This window comes from Parasteatoda tepidariorum, chromosome 11, assembly GCF_982258835.1.
Source record: "Parasteatoda tepidariorum strain Cologne lab strain chromosome 11, Ptep-v5.0, whole genome shotgun sequence".
In the NCBI taxonomy this organism is placed as follows: domain Eukaryota; kingdom Metazoa; phylum Arthropoda; class Arachnida; order Araneae; family Theridiidae; genus Parasteatoda; species Parasteatoda tepidariorum.
The window spans coordinates 8,120,577-8,145,456 of NC_141765.1; the positions used below are offsets into that span (position 1 = coordinate 8,120,577).

Below are 24,880 nucleotides of genomic sequence, written 5' to 3' on the forward strand. Positions count from 1 at the left end.
CCCACAAAAAAATTAAAAATATTCTGTTATTTCATTTTGTTTTGTTTTCATGTTAGGTAGTACATATACAGTGGAGCATCGTTTATAGGACGCCGAAGGGACCACAGAAAAACGTCGTATAAACGATAACGTCGTATAATCGATTTTTACTTCTAAAACTGAAACTAACTCTGTTTTCAGTTAATTTTAATGTTTAACGTGTTGATTTACATAAATTTCTAAATTAGACAAAGCAAAGCAAACAAATAACCAAAGAAGAAAAAATGCAGTGAGCAATTTGAATGTATGTTACCTTTAATTATATGCTACTAGTCTCTACAATGCTTTGAATAGCGAGTTGAACTTACTGCTTTCTATGATGCAATTTTAGATTTCTAATCACGGCCAAATCTAATGGTTGAAGCGTACTTGTGCAATTTTCAAGAAAAAAGAGAGCTTTTACATTTTCCAAAATAATTAGTATCGATGGGTGCACTGGACATTGGTCGATGAATAGCAAAATTTTTCGTTTTTCCCTCTTCAAAACATTGTCAAGTTTTTTCAGTCATCTAGTAAAAATTACGGTCGTCATCCAAGCATTCTTGTTGGGCACCCTTTTCTGTATCATTCATGTTGGCAAATTCCACCCTTTTTCAAAATACTCAAAAAAAAATTAAATAAATGTGAATAAAATCTAAAAACCGACGCATAACCGATTCTGTACGACGTATAAATGATTTATTTTTACATTAAAATGAATAGGAATGATTTGGGACCACACTAAAACGTCGTATAAATGTAAACGTCGTATAAGTGATCGTCGTATAAACGATGCTCCACTGTACTTTCATCTGTTAATTTTTTCAAGATACATTTCTTCATTGTTAACAAGATATTTAAAAAGAAGTACGAATTTCTTGTACTTGCAAATTTTGCCACGAGAATCTGTACTGATGGCGCTGGCATAGCTACTGACTTTGAAACACAAATTACTACAAACAGTAGTTTCGTATACTAACGTGTTTGTGCACGCTTAACATTGGTATGTATTGTGTTGATGAAGTTTTACAGTTTTGAGAAGTCAGTTAGTGTTATACACCTTTGTTAAACTAAATAACTAATAGAAAATATAATATTACTTATATTTTATTAAATGAAATTTAAAAATATAGCTTAGATGTCTGCCAAGTTTGTTCAATAAAAATATGTTTAATAAAAAACTTTTATAACAAAATTATTTTTCTGTATCTCTTTAATTGTTTAAAAAAAGCCAGGGGGGGGTGCAAGTGCACCCCCTTGCACCCCGCTGCCGGCGCCCTTGACTGCTGGCCACCGTAAATGCAACACCCTGAAGGAAGCATGCAAATAACATGAAATTTACAACATGCATTAGTGGAGGTGAGATATGCAAATGATTAGAATTTCAGCGCAGGCGCACATTGCGCGCTCCTGTGGCGCTACTTCAAAGCGCTATTTAAGGCTTGGAGATTTCGACGATTTCAAGTTCGGCAATTGTGTTTTTTTGTGGTTTTTTCAAAAAAACGATCAATTATGCCTCGTAGAAAGCAACGATCATCCTTTGATCAAGTATCCAAGTTCGACAGAGGAAAGATAGTGGCCTACCGAGATTGTGGATTATCTTTCAGCGAAATCAGTAGTCGTGCTGGACGAAACCAAACAACTGTAATGCGGATATGTGATCGTTGGATGCAGGAGAGTACGATGGACCGACATGTTCAATTGCATCCACCTCAGTGCACCACTTCACGTGATGACAGGCGAATTGTGCGCATGGCAGTGACTGATCGCTCAGTCACATCACAAACCGTAGTACAGCACATTAAATCTGTAACGCATCATCCAGTGTCTGCGCGTACCATTCGACGCCGTTTACAGCAGAGTGGTCTGTCCGCAGGACGTTTATTGCTTCGTCTACCCTTGACGCAGAACCATGGACGTCTACACAAAAAAACCGATTTTGATGCCTGGATCACTGGATCAGGAGTTTTCTTGTCATTTATTTGTATTGAAATTTATAAAGTGTATAAAGTATGCATTAGAAAAACAATTGTTTGCCTTTTAATTTTTTATTCATATTTTCACATTACAAGATGCATCATAAAATGCGAAGTAATTTAAAGTTGTATCTTGAATGAAATGCAATGGATTACAATTGTATTGTGATGAATGGCAATAATGATTTATGATAACAATTGTAATTATGAACAATCAATTAAATCAGTATCAATAATCGCGATCAGAAACTTTTGTCACATTCAATTCTTTTCATTACAACGTATTACCCATACTTCATTACTCATTCATAAAGAATTGAAACTAGCCTTCGTTTTTTTAAATATGTATGTGAATATATTGTGATATAATGGGTATACATTGTATGTTTTATATTTAGAAAAAACATACCCTGACATCTGGTTCAGGAATTGTAACTCCGGCAAAGAAATCATTTGATCTAAAAACTTGCATGTGTCGGGGTATAAGATCACCTGAAATTTACGACAATTAGAAAAGACAATTTTTAAAACAATCAATAATATGCTATTTTCAACTATTGTTTACCGATGCTCAAAAATATGCTTGACCATCAACACAAAGATAATAAATTTTAAAAGTAAATATAATACATAAATCATATAAATCAGCAATTTTAAACGTTGTATTTTTAAGTTTAATACTTTTTTCCCCATTTTAGAACACAATAATTTAGTGTCTATTATTTGGAAATGGATTCTGACAATTTTTCATGTAATCTACTTTCTGTTATACAGATTGCCCTGAAATCCACGAAACATTTAAGTTTGAGTCATTTAGACAGTAAAATGTTGTCAAAAAAACAAAAAAAAAAAAAAAAACACTGAGATATACTGACAGCTCAGGAGTAATTAAATGGAGCGCCACACGAAAGAGGAATACGTACTCATTACTGACCAATATTTTGAGCAGTCTTGAGTAATTCTCCGGTAGCGTAACTATCAATTTTGGCCTCAAAATTAGCAGCCCAGAGCATGCAATTTCAGGACATTGGACGATTATTTTTTATTTTTTAACTCTAAGGTATAAGCCAACATGAACAAAAACAGCCATGCGCTGAGGAGGAAGTTCAGAGCTGTTTTAATGAAATTCAGTCACATTTTTAAGAAAAGATAACTAAAAAGTTCTTTTAAAGAATTCTTATGCTCTTAAGTTTAAATGCAGTCCCATACATAACTCTACTCCACATATTTTATAAATAAATAAAAATATCCCGATTTGCGAATGAATTCCCCTTTTTTTCTTTAACTAAATTACGTCTCGAGTGAAATTTTGAACAGAGGCATCACAATTCTTTGTAGAGGCATCACAATTCTTTGATAAAATTTTCAATTGGAATGAAGAAAATTATTAATTAAAACACCAAAGAAAATTGAAGTAAAGACTCAATTCAAATAAAAATAGTCGCTTGAGATACACCATCATTTTAACATTGATGATAAATATTCTATCTGTTACTGTTTAATAGATCAGATGAAAAAATTAAAAATCCCCCCCCCCCGCATCTTGTTATTTTAAACCAAATTTATAAATTAAACGAATTCTTTTAGACAAATACTAAGACAAAATAGCATTTGTAGCTTTATTTTCTTTTGAGTAGGTAGAATCAGCACCAAGATAGCTATTCATGCTTAAACTGCCTAAAATCAATTCTAAGGCCGAGAGCCATTAGGTATTTCCTACAGCGTGTTTTTAGTTATGTTTTCTCATTACAATTCAGCTGCGTGAGAAATTGTGGACATTCAACACTACTGCTCATAAGGTGAAGGGACAGGAAGACAAAGATAGGACAGATTTATGGGGACTTAGTATGTACGAAGCATTGTCTTTCACTTTGCCCTCGCGGTATTTCAATTGGTTATAACATTACTAGACTCCTATTTCTAGGAATGGTTTTGGTAGTGGAGTCAGGCCTAATTCATAATTCGCCAGTTTCTGGAGATATTTTATTTCAATGGTGTGTAGAGAGCGAGCCGAAATCAACATATGAACTCAGGAGTTATTGGTAGAATTCTAACTAGTATCCTGTTTCCAAAACCAAAACACAGTTAGAGTCTGTTAGTCATAAAGTACGAAGGGTTGTCTTTTTCAGGTAACACAGATGAAAGTTAGTTTGAAAATGTCCTCCACAAAGCAAGTTGATTCCAATTTATGAACTGTACTTCTGGGTTCTATTCATAATTGCAAGGCTACGGAGTTGAGCTGTATATCGAATATGGATAGTTTATTTAACACCGATAATAAAATTTAATAAAATAATTGTGCCTAAAACTATTATTAGCAATCAGTTTTCTTCACCTAGGGTTTTTCGAATAAGGTATAGTTGATCAACATCAGATTTTCCAGGCCACAAAGCCTCTCCTCTCATAAGCTCAACAGTGACGCATCCAATCGCCCATACATCAACAGCAGGTCCATATTGTGTTTCACCTACTAAAAGCTCTGGAGCTCGATACCATCTTGTGGCCACATAATCTGTATAATTATCACCTGGACCTGAAAATTAATTTTTTTAGTAAGTAATAATGAAAGGGTAGCTTCATTTTTCATAAATAGAATCATGGGTAATTAGTAAAACAGTTTTCTTACATTTCATCATTATGAAAATACTCGCTAGGTAATTTTGGTTTTTATTAAAAAGAAATTTCAAAATTTTGTTACTGCAAAATTGAGATTAGGAATTTCCTTCTAATAAGAAAACAATTCATATAAAATAATATTAATGTGAGTAGATGAGAAATGAGAGTTCTACGCCAGGGATCCAAGGGATCTGTAGGGGGCGTGGTCGAATGGGGGATCCGTAAGGGCTCTGTGGGGGGAGGGGGGAGGAGTCGCACTATAGTTGAAGGTGTTTTTTCATAATTATTTTTTTGATCTTTATTTTGTAATTAAATCTTTTTAATTGCTACTTTTTATTTAATTTTTAAACTATTACTTTTTAATTTAATTCCTAATTATTACTTTTTATTTAATTTTTAATTATTACTTTTTCATCATTTTTTTTTTAAATCTTTATTTTTAAATTATTTTTTTTAAATTAATTTTTTAGATTTTGTAATTATTCTTCCAATCTTTATTTTATAATTAAATCTCTTTAATTATAACTTTTCATTTGATTTTTTAATTATTACTTTTCATTTAATTTTTTTATCATTACTTCTTAATTTAATTTTTAATTATTACTTTTTATTTAATTTTCAATTATTACTTCTTAATTATTTTTTTAATCATTATTTTTAAACTATTTTTTTATAAGTTTTTAATTAATTTTTTGGATTTTGTAATTATTTTTTTATCTTTATTTTTTAATTATTTTTTTTCTGATACGAATGATACTTGAAAAAGGGCACAAAAATGAAACCCGATGTCATACAATCAGGATTGAACATGAATCAGGCTTTATTAATAATCAATCTGTAAGATGAAACATGAAAGTAATCTTGCAAGATAAAACTTGAAAGTAATTTTACAAGATAAGACATTTCTCCGTAGGGTGGAGTGATGTCATTTCTTCGAGTCAATCAAAACAGGAATACGTGATGTCATACAATCAGGATTTAACATGAATATGAAGTACGCGTATTCAAGATAGAGCATACATCACTTCTGTGTGGTCTAGAAAGACGAAGTACACTGAAATGTTTCGCTTACAATGACATTGTTAAAATTTTTTATAATACAGTTAAAAACAAAACGCTTCATCCTGTCACACAAAATAATTTATTAAACTTTGTAACTGCTCATTTCCTAGAACCAATTGATCTTGCTGAAATACTTCAAACCGCAAGAAAAGATTTTTGTACTAGTTCAGATTAAATAAATATGTTATTATTTTCCTTTATATCTCTATGCGATTCATGCATTATTTTTCACAAACTATAAATAGAACCAACCCTAATCATATTCTTCATTTATACTTTGCATTTCTTACTGTTAACATGGAATCCTTTTATAAAAATCCCAGACAACCAGCTAGTTTTGAGGGGTGCGGATGCAATACATCGTGCTCTCAAAGGAAAAGAGAATGCAAATACCGACAGAGCCTTTTTTTTAAAGATTCTTATACACTGCATAAACCTGTTAGACGCAAATTTCAACGGAATCGTGTTTTGACGAGTGATATGAATAGGTCAAGTCGATTTAGTCGACATGCAATCTCTTTCTAAATTCAATAAAAGGTATAAATACTTATTAACGTGTATTGACGTTTTCGCAAAGTATGCTTGAGCCATACCGCTAAAAGATAAAACGGGAAAAAATGTAAAAGTAGCCTTAGAATCTATTTTTAAGGAACGAAAGCCTGAATTACTTCAATCGGATGATGGAACAGAGTTCAAAAATAAAACAGTTCAATATTATTTGAAAAGCATGCATATTAAATTTTTTGCAACAAATAATTCTACGAAAGCAAGTATTGTGGAAAGATTTAAACGAAAATGTGGAAATATTTCACAGAATTCAATACTAAAAATTACATCGATGTGATTGATCAATTAATATGGAGTTACAATCATACTCGACATAGCAGTATTAAAATGGAGCCAGCTTCCGTTAATAAAAGCAATACCAGTGAAGTTTTGGAAAATTTGTATGGAGATTTGAAGACATTAAAACGTAATCCACCTGTTTTTAAAGTAGGAGATACAGTACGAATCAGCAAACTGAGAGGTCATTTTGAAAAAGGATACTAACACAACTGGAGTCGTGAAAGATTCACTATTCATGAAATTATTCCTCGAATTCCGGTTGTTTATAGATTAAAGGACTTACAAGGTGAAGAGATCAAAGATACTTTTTATAAAGAAGAATTGCAAAAGGTAGTAGACTCTGGCTTCTATCCGGTAGAAAAAGTGATCAAAAAGAGAAAGAAGGGAAGAAGCACAGAATATTTCGTGAAATTTTTAGGCTATCCTGAAAAGTTTAATGCCTGGGTGAGTGATATTCAAAAAGTATAAATAGTGAAACTTAACCTCTGAAGGCTCATTCTCGAAAATGTCTTACTACGTGACGCTACCTTCTGATAGCTCCATGCAGTTTTTTCCTAACAACAAAATCTCTCATTTTAAGACGCAGTTACCGATACCAGTTAATCTAAACGGTGAATGGGAAGTAGGCCTATCTGAAATCATCTATCCCCATTTTTGGCTGAACGTGAATAAAAGTAACAATTATTTTCAATACAAGATAAGTAATGGTAATATCGTATCGCCTGTAAAGCAAACAATTGATGTGGGGTGTTATGAATCAATGTTCGATATTGTATCAGCTATACAACTTGCTTTACCTAAAAATCCTAGCCGGTTTACAATAAGTTACAATAAAGCTACGAAACGAGTAAAAATTAACGCCGTTCAAGGTTGCAGCCTTCATTTAGAAAAGTTAGGTGAATTGTTAGGATTTCGACGCGATGCAGTGATTACAGGTAACCAGAAAAGCGAATTTGTGGCTGACGCGTAGTCTAATTTTTCAGTTTTCTATGTGTACACAGATCTTATTTCACCTCAAATTGTAGGAGATACACAAGCTCCTTTACTGCGGATGGTTCGAATAAAAGGACATAATGGTGAAACAATCAGTCAGTATTATGATAGACCTCAATACTTACCTTTAATGAGACACTCCTTTCAAACTATTCATATGGAGCTCAGATTGAATTCAGGTGATTTCGTACCTTTTGAAAGTGGTAAAGTGATCATAGTTTTACATTTCCGCATGAAACAAATACTATAAATAGTACAATGCGTTTTTGAAACACTCATTTGAAGAGAAGATGAGTGTACCGTACGTGCTAAAAAATTCGAAGAACATTATGCGAGTCAAATCGGCTCGGGTTTGTCCTATTATAAAGGTATTAATTTCCAAAAAGGCTATGGACTTGGAGGTATATTTCGTCGATTATTTAGAGCGGCACTACCCTTTTTAGTAAAAGGAGGAAAAACTATTGGAAAAGAAGTTTCAAAAACTGGAACCCGTGTTGCATCTGATGTATTGTCCGGCGAAAATTTGGAAGAAGCTGTAAAAACAAGAGCTAAAGAGAGTGGAAAAAATTTAGCTCGAAAAGCTATTGATAAAGTAGAATCGATTGTGGGAAAAGGACAGTATAAAAGGAAGCGTAAGAAGCAGAAAAGAATCATTTCATCAAAAGCTCGCAAAGTGAGTGAACGTGATATTTTTGATCCATAATGGCATTTCTATTGAAAGATTCTCCCGAATGTGTGAAATTTGAATTGGAGTTGCTTAACTTACCTAGTACTCAAACTGTTATTCAAGGTGGTCAGTGGATACAATTTCATCCTCTTTCTAATGTGCTTGACAATGCACCTGTACAGTTTCATGTTTCAGGAAGTACTGAAGATTACATAGATCTCAGCCAAACTCAATTGTATGTGAAAGCGAAAATTGTAAAAAGTGATAATACTCTCATCACTAAAGATGATACTATTGGACCTGTGAATTTATTTCTTCATTCATTATTTTCTCAAGTTGATATTTCATTGAATGATCGTATTGTATCCAACTCAAGTAATACCTATCCTTATCGAGCCTACATAGAAACTCTCCTCAACCATGGATATGATAGCAAAACTTCTCAATTAACAGCTGAATTATTTTACAAAGATTCTGGCGATGGCTTGAAGAAAAGAACTGCTTTTATCAAGGAAAGTGCTACAGTGGATATGATTGGATGTATACATTCCGATTTATTTCACCAAGAGGGTCTGTTACTCAATTTGATGGATGTGAAAATAAGATTGATACGAAGTAAGCCAGAATTTTGTTTACAAGGATCTGAAGGCTTCAGAGTAGTATTAGATCATGTGTCTTTGTTTATCCGAAAAGTTCGTGTGAATCCAGGAGTGTTACTTGGTCATGCAAAGGCATTAGAAAAAACGAGTGCGAAATATCCCATCAATCGAGTGCAATGCAAAGTGTATTCGATTCCTAAGGGAAGTATGTCTTTTATCCAAGATAACGTATTTTCAGGTCCTATGCCGAAAAAAGTTATAATAGGTTGTGTGGATAATGAAGCTTTTCATGGAGCATTTTCGAAATCTCCCTATGATTTTAAACACTTTGATTTAAATTTTATTGGAGTGTATGTAGATGGGCAACCTGTATCTCACAATCCATTGGAACTAGATTTTGCCAAAAATCAATACATTCGTGCGTATCAAACTCTATTTGTGGGTACAGAACGAATGGGTCAAGATAAAGGGATATTTATTTCGAGAGAAGAATACGTGAAAGGAAATACTTTGTTTGGATTTGATCTCTCCCCCGATTTATGTTCTGGAGAGCATTTAAATCTAATCAAACACAGCAACTTACGATTAGAACTAAAATTCAGCAAATCATTAGAGCAGACTGTGTGTGTAATCATATTTGCCGAATTTGAAAATTTAATAGAAATTAACAAGTCACGAAATATTTTGTACGATTTCGGAAATTAAAGAATGGATGGATTACAAATATTTCATATTTTATCACGAGAGAAGATAACATCACCTTACTTTCAAGGAGTATATTCAAGAAATACGATTCCTAATCTACAAGAAAATACATGTGCTATCATGAATTCAGATGACTCATCCCAACCAGGATCTCACTGGCTAGCATTATTTGTGAATGATAAAAAGGAATTAGAGTTCTATGACTCCTATGGAAGACCTCCCGAATTTTATAATATGAATACCTCTTCCTATTCAAATGTGCAATGGAATTCCAAAGTTTTTCAATCACCTACGTCCAATGTATGCGGACAATATTGTATTTACTTTTTATTCAAGTGATGTCAAGATTATTCTATGTATTATATTTTAAATCGATTGTATATTAATGATTTTCTGATGTTTCAATTTGTAAGGAAACGACATGGTGTAAGATTTGATTTTAAAAAATAAAAAGAAATTAAACTAATTAATTTGTGTCTTCCTTGTTTCTTTTATGAAAATTTATACAAAATTTCTAGAAAATTTTATACTTCAGAATTTTATTTAAATTAGAAAACTTTAACAAAAAAATTTTTTTTTAAATGTTTAACACAAGAAATTTTTTTATAAATTTAATTTTCTAAATTTTTTTTTTTACATAAATTTTTTTTCAAAAATTTTCTACTTAAGAAAAATTATTTTTGCAAATTTTATTTTTAAAATTTTTTTACTCGAGAATAAAAATATATTGTTAAGTTTATTTTTAAATAATTTTTTTTATTGAAGAAAAAAATTTTTTTTACTCAATAAAAAACATTTCCTTTTCTTTTCCAAATTTTTTAATGCATGAGAGAAAAAGAATTTCTAATACTATTTTTTTTCCAAACATTTATTACTTTTAAAAAAAAACATTTATTATTGTTTAAATTTTCTGTAAATTTTAGCAAGTTAAAATATTTATACCTGAAAGAAAAAAGTATCAATAAAGACGAAAATTTCAATACATAAAATAGCATTTATTTCAAAGTTTTAAATTTTTTAACTAATAAACTAATTAAATTTAATAAATTAATTAAATAACTAATTAAATATTTAAATAAATTAAATAATAAGTTAATTAAATAATAAATTAATTAAATAATAAACTAATTAAATAACTAATTAAAAACTAATAAATTTTTTAACTAATTAAATTTTTTTAAATTGGTTAAATATTGAGGAAATTTACAATGTTACTTCTAGGAACGGTTACATCTTTATAAATGATTTCACCTTTATTATTCCAAAGGACAGATTCTTGATCTTTCAAAAACTTTAAAATTTCTGTTGCTTTATCTTGCCATCAAGCTGGAACTACACTAAGGATTCTTTCTTCCAGATCTTCTGTTTCATTTTTTATTTGTATGGGTTCTTCTTTCGCTGGTTCTGTTGTTGGAATTTCTGTTTGACGTGACTCAAATTCTTCTATATTAGGCCTCTGAATTGAAAAATGTGTATATTTTTGCAACACTTGTAAATACAAAGTCGCTTTTTCTTCATCTGATAACTTCATATTCTGAAGAATATTTTTCATCAGTTGATCCAGTTCGGATAGATGTTCTGCTACTTGTATTCTATCTTCCGGAACTAGCACAAATTTCTTACTATACTCCATGAATTAAAGAACTGATGACAGAAATAGCTGCAGGCAGTAAAATGGATAGGAATCCCTCTCCTTTTTGAATAAGAATTTTTTTCTTCTTGTACAATGGTGTTTTCTTGTTCGCAAGTTTTCTTAAACTTTCTTTGTGAGGAGATAAACGATTTTTTTTTGAGTTTTTGTAAGTGGTATATTACCACAAAGAGCATTTAAAACACACTCGCACAGGGTTTTAATCTCACGCTTTGAACACTTTTTTATAAGTGATTTGCAATGTTTAGATTTTGAGATCAGTTTTATGAGCTCTAAAGTTCGTACATCACACGCTGACATCTCGCTTTCAAATGATTTCTGTTGTCAGATGTCAAAGCTTTTTATAACTCTTCCTTGAGAAAACGAGCAAATGCTTTAGCTTTGACGACGGCACAATGTTTAAAGTCAGGTGAATGTGCGGGGCAGGAAGAAAAGGATGGCATTGAATCATCTATTTTAGGGCAGCCAAGATCTTCTAAATCATAGCACACTCTTCCAGATAGAAATTCCAAAAACTTTCTTTTCTCGAGTCCTTTCACATAAATGTGTGAAAACATATCAAACAAAAATGTTAGAATGGTACGAAGTTTGGAGCAAGGCTCCAGTCTTTGATTCCAGTCGATTCGATGAATATTTCTTGTTATCCGATTGTATTGCATTTTCTTACGGGCTGATAGTTCTTCGAAAGGGTACGGTGGTTGGAAGGTGCATAGTCCCGAGATAGAACTACCTTCTATGGCTTGAAATGCGAGTTCTTTGATGATGTAGCTTCCTGATGGGAGTGGAAAACCATCAAAGTCAATTACCACGGCAGACATCTTATTGGCTAAGAATTCGTAGTCAAAATGAAGTTATCGAGGTTGGTACACGTAATAAGTATCTCCAGGAAACATACCAGTACGCATGCGTAAGGATTCTTCGTTATCACACTTTAAATCAATGAGTAAATATCCAAAAGGTTTTGAAGTGGCATCTGCACAGCATACTTGAAAAAATTTAACTTTTCGAGGGTACAATTGACGTCCTAAATGTGTAATTGGCGATTCGTCTCTTCGATTCTTGAATAATGCAAGATAATGAGCATTTAGGGATATTTCTCTCATTTCCTTTCCTTTATGAAAAATGTTCTGAACCACAAAGATGATACTTAAAGATTTATGATGGGAAAATTTTGTAAATAATTTCGTTAATTGAGGATCATTTCCCAATTCACTCATGAGATCATCAATCACAATTAATGCATCTGAAAATTGATTCAAATCGGATGGAAGTCCTTCATGAAAAATGACATTAGGCATCTCATCGTACAATTTTTGATAAATACCATAACACCACACTATAGATTTTGGGAAAGGCTGTAACATTTTGTTTTCAATCACTTTCTTGATGAAATAGCTTTTACCACTACCAGTTGGACCTGCCAGGACAGCTGTAAAGGGATGCTTGAATTTCAAGAGATCCATGATGAATGAAATGATATAATTTTTTCACTTCTATTTATAGTCCTGTCACTCATAGTTTATAACACTATTTCCTTGAATAGTTCAATCACTCTTCATCTCAAAGCATAGATGTGCCATTAAAATCTACGTTCAATCTTTCTAAAAACTTTTAGGTCCATTCTTTTATGCCAATTTTTCTTCATTTTCCATTTTTTTCCTATGCAGATTTTTTTTCCTTCTTCTTATTTACTAAGTTTCCTCTTCCAAGTAATAGTGCCCGAATGGGAGGGTGCTGATCCTGTCCTCTAAAATATAACGTTTCTGATCATAAGGAGATAAAACTAACTTGTTTACTGTTATTGATGTAATATTATGGTCCTTGAAACGAATTGTGCTCATGGTAGTATGGAGTTGTTGATGTTCAAAGAGACATTTCTTATAGTCCTCAAACTCAATTTTTTTTATCAATAGTAGCCTTTTTAACTCCTTTCAACTTTTTAGTAACATTTTCATTTATTTTAAAAGCATACATTTTAGATTTTAATCCGATGAAGTCTGTCATAATATGTCCTTTAAATAATATTGAACTGTTTTATTTTTGAACTCTGTTCCATCATCCGATTGAAGTAATTCAGGCTTTCGTTCCTTAAAAATAGATTCTAAGGCTACTTTTACATTTTTTCCCGTTTTATCTTTTAGCGGTATGGCCCAAGCATACTTTGCGAAAACGTCAATACACGTTAATAAGTACTTATACCCTTTATTGGATTTAGAAAGAGATTGCATGTCGACTAAATCGACTTGACCTATTCATATCACTCGTCAAAACACGATTCCGTTGAAATTTGCGTCTAACAGGTTTATGCTGTGTATAAGAATCTTTAAAAGAAAGCCACTGTTTAACGGTGTCATGCCTCCATGTTGTGATGGCGCTGTCATCAAGGTAGATGTTGTAAAAAAGACAGAGAAGGGAACGCTCTAATGGAGAGCGGAAGTGAATTGTTTAGATGTCTTGGTCATATTAATTTTCTAATCTTTTATCATTATTAATAAATGTTTCTTTTGTGTTGTTAATTGGTTACCATTTTTTGACCAATTGTATTTTTGGGAAGTATCTGAGTGAACAAGGGAAAAGGAAGAAAGAATATACGTTATACCACAGCAAGCTCTCATACGAGAAACAGAGCATAAATCACGGTATGAGATTTATCATATTCTGTTTATAAGAAACATTTTAAGAATTGAATTATGAGAAGTATTGATTTTAAGTGATATTCTTAAGGAGGAGAATAACTGTATTAGAAAGTAGAGAGTTGTAGGAGATTTAAAGAAATTATAATTATTTTGGGAATAGAAATAAATAGAACAATTATGTTTAACATAAGGGGAATGAAAAAAAAATATTTGGTAGTAGCTGCCGAAGAATTAGGTTTAGAAGTAAAATCGGAATATAAAGTTGTTGATTTAAAAGATTTAATAGAAAAAAGTGATCAATTTAACAATGACTTTGATTTTGTTAAAGAATTTTTAATTACTACAGTTACCGAACGTATTGAACGAGAGAAAAAAGAAGCAGAATTGTTAAATGCAGAAAAGAATCAAAACAAAACAACAACTGAAGCAGCATTAGAACTCGAGAAGACTAGGCTTGAGATTGTTAAAGCACAATTAGAATTAACTAGAATGCAGACAGAAAGTAATAGTTTCTAACTCAAATGCTGGAAATGATTTTACTTCAAATAATAACTTAGAAACATTAATCAAAAGCGTTAAAACTTTAACTATTTCCGTTCCTAGTAAACCCGAATCTTGGAATTTATTTTTTACGTCTCTTGAAAAAGCATTCGTAATAAAAAATGTCCCGGAAGAATTTAAAGTCGAAATATTATTTAATTTGTTAGGTTAGGTGAATTTTAAAAGAATTTCAACCAACCCCAGAAGCCTGCCTAGATAACTTTTTAAACGCCAAAAGATCTAAAAATGAAAACCATATGCAATTTGCTAGTAGACTAAGAGCCAATTGGGACTTTTATTGTGAACTTAAAAATGTAAAAGATTTTGAAACGCTGAATGAATTAATAGTTAGCGATAGATTATTAAGTGCGTTAGACAACGAAACTCGAAGCTGTGTTAGAATAAAACAGTTAGATACTTGGCTTAAACCTAGGCAGATCGCTGAATTGTGCGATAATTGGTTTACCTCTAAAGGTAGAAATTTCTCAGAATTGTATGATAATTCGGTCAACAATCGCAATCCGAATGGAAACACTAAGTATGTTCCACCACCTTTGAGAAAACCCCCATTTACTAGAGAAAGCAAATATTTTCCCCACACACGCGAATGTTATATCTGTTCTAGTAACTCACGTATGGCTAAGAGTTGCCCAAATAGAAGAAATAAATACTATGAACAATCAAATAAAGCTGGTAATGATATTCAGAACAAAACGCGAAGTAACACACAAACTTCTATGAATAAATCCAGTGATAATACTGCAGTTGTTACAAATGTAAATTCGAAACATTTGCAGAGTTCTAAAACTTTAAATGAAATTAATTTGTACCCGTTACAAAAAGTCACAATTTCTATTGCAAGTAGACAAATAGACGCGATCATCGATAGCGGGGCTGAGATCTCTATTTTGAATACGTCCCTACTTTAGAAATAGAAGCTAAGGGAAAAATAATTTTACAATCCGCATTTAAAGAACAAGTCGAGGCGAAATTAGCTATATTGCCAGTTTATTATAAAAACGATTGTCTATTTTATAGTTCAAATATTTTGTTTGCTTTAACAGATAAATTAAACATCCCTTGTTTAATTACACCGGACGCTTATAACTCTTTGATTTATCAAAATGATGCTTCAGCTAAAATCGAAAACGCTTTAGTTTTAGAATGCGACAGTCAGTCGACGGAAAAAATGAATAAAAGTTCAGAGGAACCATTTTCTCAATCGGAAGAAAGTGAAACAGGTTGCGGTATTTATTTAATGTCGAATACTAATAAATTATGCAGTTCTAGCGATGAATATTCGGAGGCTAATAAATTTCGAGAAATCCGGAAAGATTGTTTAACTTTAAAGAATTCTTTTAAAGATGCTAGTTTGAAAAAGAATTATTTCTTTTTGCGGGATGATTTATTATTTCATAAAGATAAAATTTGTGGCGATACAATATATCAATTAGTTTTACCTAAAAGTTCTTCAATTAGCTCATAATGAGAATCATTTAGGAATACGAAAAACTAAGGAACGCATGAAATTATCTTTTTATTGGCCTAATGTTTCAAAAGATCTTGAAAATTATTGCAAAACCAGCGAAAATTGTCAATTAAAAAGTCCGGAGCGAAAATGTGATAAAATTCCTATAACCCCTGTCGTTAGAGCTCCACATCCTTTTCACACGGTAAATATAGATTTAATTCGAGAAATTGTTCCACCCTCAAGTAGAAAACATAAGTATTGTTTATGTTTAATTGATCAAAATTCTAGATGGCCCGAAGTCGTCCCACTAAAAATTTTGTCTGCTAAGACAACGTGCGATGCCCTTTTAGAGATATTCATGCGTACCGGAATTCCAGAAGTAATTTGTAGTGACCAGGGTACTAATTTTACTTCGCAATTGACGAAAGAATTTGAAAATAGGTTAGGAGCAAGTCCTCGATTTTCCACTCCATCTTACCCAGCTTCGAATGGTTTAGTAGAAAAATGGAATAGGGTATTTAAACATATGTTACACCATGTTATCCGTTCAGATCCTACCGATTGGGATAAACATATTCCATATTTACTTTTTGCGTACCGCGAAGTACCAAATTGTACGACGGGAACATCTCCTTTTAAACTTATGTATGGACGCGAAGCTAGAGGCCCTTTGTCAGTTCTAAAATCTTCTTGGTCAGGTGAGATTCCATTACCCCTAAATCTTAGCAATTCGGCTGTAGACTATTTACAGGAATTAAAAATAAATTTGGAAAGGGCCGCAGATCTCGCTTCTTTGACTACAACTAAGAAGCAAAATTCTTACGCTCATTATTTCAATCAAAGTACAAGAATGAAAGAGTTTAAGAAAGGTGAATTAGTCTATTTACTCATTCCGGATTCTTCGAATAAACTATACGCAAGATGGACGGGACCAGGAGAAATAATAGAACGAGTTAATCCTAATTCATATAAGGTTAAATTACCAGATGGCAATGTGCGACATATTCATGCTAACAAAATCAGACATTTTCATGCTAGAACACAAACCGTGGGAGTTATTTTCGAAGATGATGTTGAATTTGGTGAAATTCATCCTACACCAATTATAACACCTTCGTTAGGAAAAGATGACATTGAGGTAGATGTTAGTCATTTAGAAGAAAGTAAACAAAGAGAGTTGCTTGAACTTTTGCTCAAGCATGCATCATTATTCTCCGGTAAAGTACAAGTCGCTAATGTAGGTGAACATAAAATTCGATTAATACCAGGTGCTGAGAGGAAGAAACCCTACATTTACAAAATCCCCGAATCTTTAAAGACTGAAGTTGACAAAAAATTTCAGAATTAGAAAATCTAGGTCTTATTGAGCACAGCAGTAGTTTGCGTGGCAAAGAAGGACGGTAGTATGCGTTTATGCATCGATTTCAGACAGTTAAATTCTGTAACAAAACCCTTTGATTACCCAATGGAAAATTCAGCAGACCTCATCAACCAAATTGGACATGCTAAAATTATAATTTGCCTAGATGCATTAAAAGGGTACTGGGAAATTCCTTTAGAAGAGGAAAGCCGTGATCTTACTTCCTTTAAAACTCATCAAGCCCAATATAGATAAAAGGTAATGCCATTTGGTCTCCGCAACGCAGCAGCTTCTTTTCAGAAAGTGATGAACAGTGCTTTAAGTGAATATCGTGAATTCTGCAAAGCATATCTCGATGATATACACTGTTAGAAATTTCTCGGAAAAGATGGTTAAATAACAATTTATTTCATTGTTATTTCACCATATTCAAACAAAACAGTCAAATCACCATAAATAATATGGTAATGAAACTGTTAACTGTGAAAAAAATCGTTTATTGACTGCTTTCACATAATATGGTCAAACAACCAGAATTTTATCGTACCAACTAAGCCAACCTACACTGTTAGAAATTTCTGAGAAAAATAGTTATAGAAAAATAGTTTCCAAAACAGTAGAATAAACGTAAAAAATATGGCATTCAAACAGTTAACATTGAGAAAAACCGTCGATTTTAACCAAATAGGTTAAAACAACAGTAAATTTATTCGCGCCATCTAGGTCTTTCGCCATAGAGAAGCGTACGTTCATAGAAGCTCAAAGCTCATGCGATAATGGAAATATAAATATTATTCCATATCGCGTGAGTTTTAATGGGATGCATGGGATCTCCATCACCATCGAGCAAGACTAAGATACAAAAAGTAAGTATTTCATCATCAATTATTTCATGTTATTATATATTGTATTTAAGTTTGAATCCCTCGTAAAAATGTAATTTTGAGTACATGTGTTCTTATGCAGTGTCAAGTGATAAGTAATTTTTTTCTGAAGCAAAACGATAGTTACTTTTTGTATTCAGCAACTTATTTGTTTTGATCTTTATATTATTACTAAAAAACTTAAAATGCAAATCGCTAATGCTGTAATATTTTCATAATGTGCTGAATTTAACGCCATTGCACTTTAATATTCTACTAGCAACGAACTTTGATTTTCGAATGAAAGCACAATTCTTAATTAAATATATTATTACTATTAAAGTTTATTCATTGCATAAGAAATATTATTCGTGAAAGTCTAATACAGTGTTTCCCAACCTTTTTTGTACCATGCCCCACCTAAGCCTTTCTAAAATTCTTATGCCCCCCCCCTATGTAACATATACATAATTTTTAATATAAGAAAATCGAATTGTTCATTTAAGAAACTTAGGAAATTGTTAGCAAAACAAAATAAATAAATTTTCAGAACATATAATGAAAAATTCAAATTCGAAATAATTTTAATAAGGATTTTTCTATAATAATTTAATATTTTAATTTAGTGAGATTCTTGCCCTTGATGCTTGCTGCACATCGATTTCATCTTAGGTTCCAATTTGGTTAGCTTCAGTCTCAAGTCTCCTCATTGTGTTATATCCAGACGATTTCTTTTTTTTACCAATGAAATCATTTACAGCACTAAATCCACATTCAGCTAAATATGAAGATGGAATCGGTAACAATAGTTTTCTTGCACATTTGATTGAATTTGGGTATTTGTTTTTTGTTTCCTCACGAAGCCATGACATCACTCATTTCATATTAAATAAAGTTTTAACTGACTAATCATTTTCCATTTCTGCAAGTTCTTGATATATCAGACAAATCCACTAACATGGACTGCAACATCCATGTTGGAAAATAAATTTGTTTTAAATCAGAATATCTTTCTCTTAAATCAGCCGATAGAATTTTCAGATGATAGACAATAACAAGTAAAGCGGTATCATTTACTTCACATTTTTGGAGCCAATGAAACTGTTCAAAGTTTTTGTTGTTACTAATATATTTCTGACATAACTCAATAAGGGTAATGAAGCCAAATATCTTCGTTTTTGCATCAACAAGAGTTTTATTGGTTCCTTGAAGTTTCTTATTTAATATATTCGGTTTTTTCAAAGATATTGGCTAAATAACTCACAAATGCTTTACCATCGACTGTAAACAGATACTTCATTTCAGGTTTGTAGCCTTAAAAATCCTTAAGTCACATAATATTTATTGACTGCAATTATTTATAAACTTATTATTGTATTTTTGTAGTATATTTGTAAGTCGTATTTTTTTCTGATTCTTATTTTGTTATCCTAAATTTGGTAGTTTGAAATTCATTTGGCACATTGGTGATAGTGGCAGCACAGATCCTTGTATGGACTTATTCCCTAAATTATTTTAAGAAGTCTTTTTTACTTTAATATATATAATTAACATTTGACCTTGTGATAAATTAAAAGTTTTGATTAGTTCTGTTCTATACTAAATATTAAAATGAACTTGATGGCATTCTGGTTACTTTTGATAGTATGTACCAACTCAAAAACTCATTGCTTTAATAAATTTATCGAGAAAAAAAACTGACTGGTAATAATTAATATTAAATGTTTATCTGATTGAAACAGCAAGGTTAATGCTACCTTGGTTGATAGTTTGCGAATTAACCGTAAAATAAAGTTCAGAATATTATAAAGTCTTCTTAATGATTCTAATTTATTAAAATAGTAGTAAAAGGCATATTTTTTATGAAAAAAGTGACAGTGTGACAACTAGCTAGCGAATTGCCATTTGTTATGTTTAGTGCCTTAAAGTAGGTGGTGACTGTTAATTTTGCACAATACTGTACAATATAGACAAAATTATACTGGAAATTGTAAAAGTGTTTTCTTCTTAACAAGATAATAATTAAAAATAGTAGGTTTTGAATTTAAAAATAGTTTTTTTTTCTTTTATGTTGAAATTGCTTTTCTTGCACTTTAGTGGAGCAAATTATACTTCAGTTATATTTTATTTTATATCCGTTGTTGAACAGCTAACCCAATTTTTGGGTTTATGACAACAAATGTTCAACTTCGTAGCCTTGTAATTTTGAACCAATCCAGAAGACAAGAAAACTCCTGGATCAGTACTCCCAGAAGTATTGATTTGTTATAAAATCATGAGGGACTTAGAGACTCGACAGATTTAATGTTCATCAGTCACCATTTACTACACATGGAGTCTTCGGCTGGCATGGATCGAACTCTTGGACATGTGCCCTGGGCCCTATCGACCAAGCTATCCCAGCCTTTTATTTCAGTTATAGTTAGTCTGGTACATCCATTATGTACAAAAAATGTCCTTATTTATTTATTGCGTTTTTTTTCAGGCCGACTACTAAACCTGAACATACCTAAATATTGAAAAAAGAGTCAAATTAAAAAAAATTTCTAGTTTTTATTTGTTTATGTAAAGTGTAGTAGTGTATTTAGTAATTTTACACAATTAATTCCTTTCTGAAATTCTCATATTCATGATTTAGTCTTTATTTTCTAGCTTTTATCCCATTAATTGCTGTTACAACATATCTAGTGTGTTCATTTTTATTACTTAATTTCACGTTAAGTTATTTTAATGTAATGAGGCAAGGTGCTATATATTTTTACAGTTTGCAAAAGTGAAATGTAGGCTAAATTGAAAATGTGATGAATAATAATTTAAAAGCAAAATTTATAATGTAAGTAGTATACACCGTTGTATAAGCTACGGAAGTGACGTCATCATGGAAAGTCAACCGGAGCTTATTTCTGCCCCAACCGGAAAATGCTTATTTCAGCCCGCCTACAACCTGAAGTTGCGGATTTCTGCCCGCCAACAACCGGAAGTGCTTATTTCTGCCCTCCTATAAACCAGAAGTTGCTTATTTCTGCCCGCCTGTAGTTTCGATTTTAGTTTCGGTTTATGTTTATTATTTAATTTACTAGTTTTTTGAGGGTGGCAACACTTATTAATTTTAATATTAGTTTTCAAGGATGGCAACACTTAGAAACTTTGTTATTTGGGGAGATATTGTATATTATGAAATTATGACGTCATCTTTTATTACATAACACATAAATGATATCGTGCTTTACTCTAGTGGCGCCATCTATGTGGGAATAAAATGACTTTAAGTCTATTTTAATATTAAATTCTGTTTTATTATTATTTATTAAATATAATTAAGGCTGAGGATCGAACTCGCGCCATTTAAAAAGCCTTCGTGGGTCAGTAGTTGGATATCATAACCACTGACCCACGAATGCTTGCTTAGATATGTGTTAATAAGTTAAACTTTTGTATTCTGAACACGTGTATAAATGAAAATGATTTGATAACGATATCGTCCTACAGTTTCATCGATAGATTTTTCACTTAACCTTTGACAGTTATTAAATAATTATTTCTGCCCCTCTTAATGTTATTATTACTTTCTCTGGATGGCAACGGTACTGACTATACGCGTGCTAAGATTTGACGTGTTTTGTGTGATAACACAACTACTGGTTACAGAGCGAGTCATTCTGATAACATATAATAAGTTAGATCTTGGTCTATGACGTATGTGTTGAATTCAGTTCCTTTCACTTGCGCTGGTAAATAGTTAAGCATGTGACAGTTTAGCATTTTTCTGATTGGTTGTTAGAGTTATACTTTCATGATTTGGCAACTAGAAGGATAGAGTGACTTAATTTCCCCTGCCCTCCTCTTATATTAGTATTTCACTTGTTCTTCTGTTGTGTCTCGATTAAGTTTTTGAAAGTTTCTCAATTCATCAGGTTGTTATGGACGGATATTTAAAGAGAAAACATGCTGAAACTGAAGTAAGTACTATTGATTTCTTAGTAATTTACTATGCTTTTAAATTTATTGTTAATAGTATTGTTTTATTTTAACTTCTAGCACTAATTCGTTTTTAGGCAGAGCACGTGTCAAAACTTAGTTTACTTTAAAAAATTTTTAACTGCGTTATTTTTATTATATTGATGATAAATAGTATATTGATAATGTTAATTAGTATTATTTATAAAACTACTGAGATGCGTTAATCTGTATCTTTAATTAACCAAGAGAAAGTAAATTGTTTTGTACATTTTAATTAATTATTTTTATTTCGTTAATAATAAAAATTACTCATCTTCTTAGTTACAAATTAGGAATAGTTATTATTTTTTTCATTACGTAATCTAAATGAAGTTAATATTTGTTAAATTAACTTTCTATTTGTTGAAATTTATTAAGTTTGTCTACTGTGAATATTAAAAGTATTAGAATTAAAGGTATATTAATTTTAAATCAATAAATATTAGTTTATACGATTAGATATTTTTATCCCTATCGTTTGGATTTACGGCTATCAATGTTGTCATTTTTGAACCCAGAAGACAATGGAACTCCTAGATCTTGAGACAATGCATGTCTTCGAAATGGACTTTGTGAATACCCATGTAATATGAGGAGGAAAACTACGAAAAACTCCTACTCTTAGTCCGACGACAAATAGTGGGATTGGTTTCGTTAACCAGCATCCTGTGAATGTACAGAGATTAGAGGAAAACTTAAGGTTTAAATAAAATAAATTTTAATAATTTAAAAAATACTATATGAATTCTAATGGTGCCATCTATACTTAAAATGTTAGAAAGAGACTATATTAGTAACTCTTAATTTTAGTTATTTTTTAACATAAATACAGTTGATATAAATTACTATAATTATTATTTACCTATTCAATATTACCTATTATTAACCTATTTAATAAAAAATACACCCTTTAACAATCAATACAAAAAAGTTTCATTAAAACTAGAATATTATTACAAAAATATAAAAATTATTTTTGAGAAACTAGAAATTTTTTACAAAAATAAAATTATTTTCTGAAATATTAGAAAATCTCCCTCAGTAATAAAAATATTTTCTAAAAACTAGAGTATTTTGTTGAAAAGAATGAATAACGACATATTTATATTATCAATTATATATTAAATTTCCTTAAAATTTCAAATGAATTATTTTAAATCTAAGAAACATGTAATGGGAATTTTTGCTGCTTTAAATTCATCTATATTAAAAACATATTTGTTTTATTACAATTTAATATCATAATAACGCAAATAACTTACTTTATTTTCAAATTAGGAGTTAATTTGAAACTAACTATATCCTTTCTATTTGAAAGTATATATTTAAATGATACTGATTACAGAACTTGAACATGTTATCTATTTCTCTCACAAAATTTTACAAAGATAATGTCTGTCCGGGACGTTTGGGGCTTATCCACGTTTTATTAATTAGTAATAATAACATAGTGCTTCGAACTTTTTATAGAACGTGGGAATAAAATTATTTCTTAGAAAATTGTTTAGAAACCCGTGGTATATGTTCGCAGAAGTGCTTGGGTGAAACTTTGTATAAAATGTTATTTATTTTATTAAAATATATTTTATCTTTATAGATTTGTTTAGAAACCCGTGGTATATGTTCGCAGAAGTGCTTGGGTGAAACTTTGTATAAAATGTTATTTATTTTATTAAAATATATTTTGTCTTTATAGATCATTTTCACAGGTGAAAAAGTTTATATTATCAAGAAAAAATTACACCCTTTATTAATTAATACAAAAAGTTTCAGAAAAATATATAGAATTTTCTGAAATATTAGAAAGTTTCCTCAATAACATAAATATTTTTCTTAAAAGATAGAAAATTTTGTTAAAAAGTTTGAAATATTTTTATAAAACTAGCAAATTTTTTAGCAAAAAAAGTTAAAATATTTTCTTAAAAGTGATCGTTTCATATTCGATTTTGTAAAAAGTTTTACTTTAGACAGAACTCAGGAGGTGAAGACTTTTACTTTGCAAGTAAATTCTTAATCGTAGTCATCGACGGGAGTTATGAACATTATCATAAACATTTTAACTGTGTGTTGTTAATTATTTTTCTTGGTGACTCAAAATTTTCTTTTTTTTTTTATTGTAGGAAGGAAACAGAAAAGGATTCTCAGCTTTAGTCATTGATTTTGTTGGTTTTCAACTTTCATCAGGGACATACATTGTCAAAGAACTTGCTTTTCATGCCGTAAAAGGTAATCCCATTACCGGAGTGTGTACATTCCAACCACCGTTCCCGTTTGAAGAACTTCCATCACAACAGAAAATGCAATATTCTTGGATAGTCCGAAATATTCATCAAATAGATTGGAACCAAGGAGAATTACCCTACATTAAATTTCATACTGTGCTGACTTTTTTGTGTGATATGTATTCACATATCTATGTGAAAGGACTCGGGAAACGGAAATTTTTAGAAATTCTAACCGGCAGAGTGTTTTACAGTTTGGAAGATTTTGGCTGTCCTAAAGTAGATGAACTGATACCAACTTTTTCTTCGTGCACTATACATTCACCAGATTTTAAACATTGTGCACTCGTTAAGGCGAAAGCATTTGGACGATTTCTACAAGACCTATAAATAGGACAAGCACTCGGAATTCAACATAAAGCAGTTCCTGGAAGTAATATAGTAAATCTTATAAATGAATTTTTTGCGAAATAGAAAATCAGCTCCAGTGGGGAGAAATGTATTTCTAAAAACATTAAACGATGTTCAATTACCAGCAAATTTAGATATAAATAAAAAAAATTGTATAGTAAAAATAAAATTTTTAAGAAAGCTGTGATGTATGCTCGCAGAAGTGGTGTGGTGAAACTTTGAATTAAAAATGTTATTTATTTTAT

The 24,880-nt window shown here is 31.1% G+C and overlaps 2 protein-coding genes across 7 annotated transcripts in view; one reads left to right on the forward strand and one right to left on the reverse strand.

Moving 5' to 3' along the window:
* Window positions 1-24,880, reverse strand: part of LOC107453215 (cyclin-dependent kinase-like 4) — a 138,009-nt gene that overhangs the window by 5,207 nt on the left and 107,922 nt on the right. For all 6 annotated transcript variants that reach the window (XM_071187465.2, XM_016069944.4, XM_016069943.4 and 3 more), the window contains 2 exons: window positions 4,330-4,527; window positions 2,404-2,486 (listed from right to left, as the gene is read on the reverse strand). In XM_071187465.2, coding sequence (XP_071043566.1) covers window positions 2,404-2,486; window positions 4,330-4,527 — 281 coding nt within the window. The remainder of the gene's footprint in view (window positions 1-2,403; window positions 2,487-4,329; window positions 4,528-24,880) is intronic.
* On the forward strand, window positions 21,483-24,843 carry LOC122271482 (uncharacterized). Its single transcript, XM_043052919.3, has 2 exons — window positions 21,483-21,962; window positions 24,123-24,843. The coding sequence occupies exons 1-2, from the start codon at window positions 21,924-21,926 to the stop codon at window positions 24,612-24,614; spliced, it is 531 nt and encodes a 176-aa protein (XP_042908853.1). The 5' UTR covers window positions 21,483-21,923; the 3' UTR covers window positions 24,615-24,843.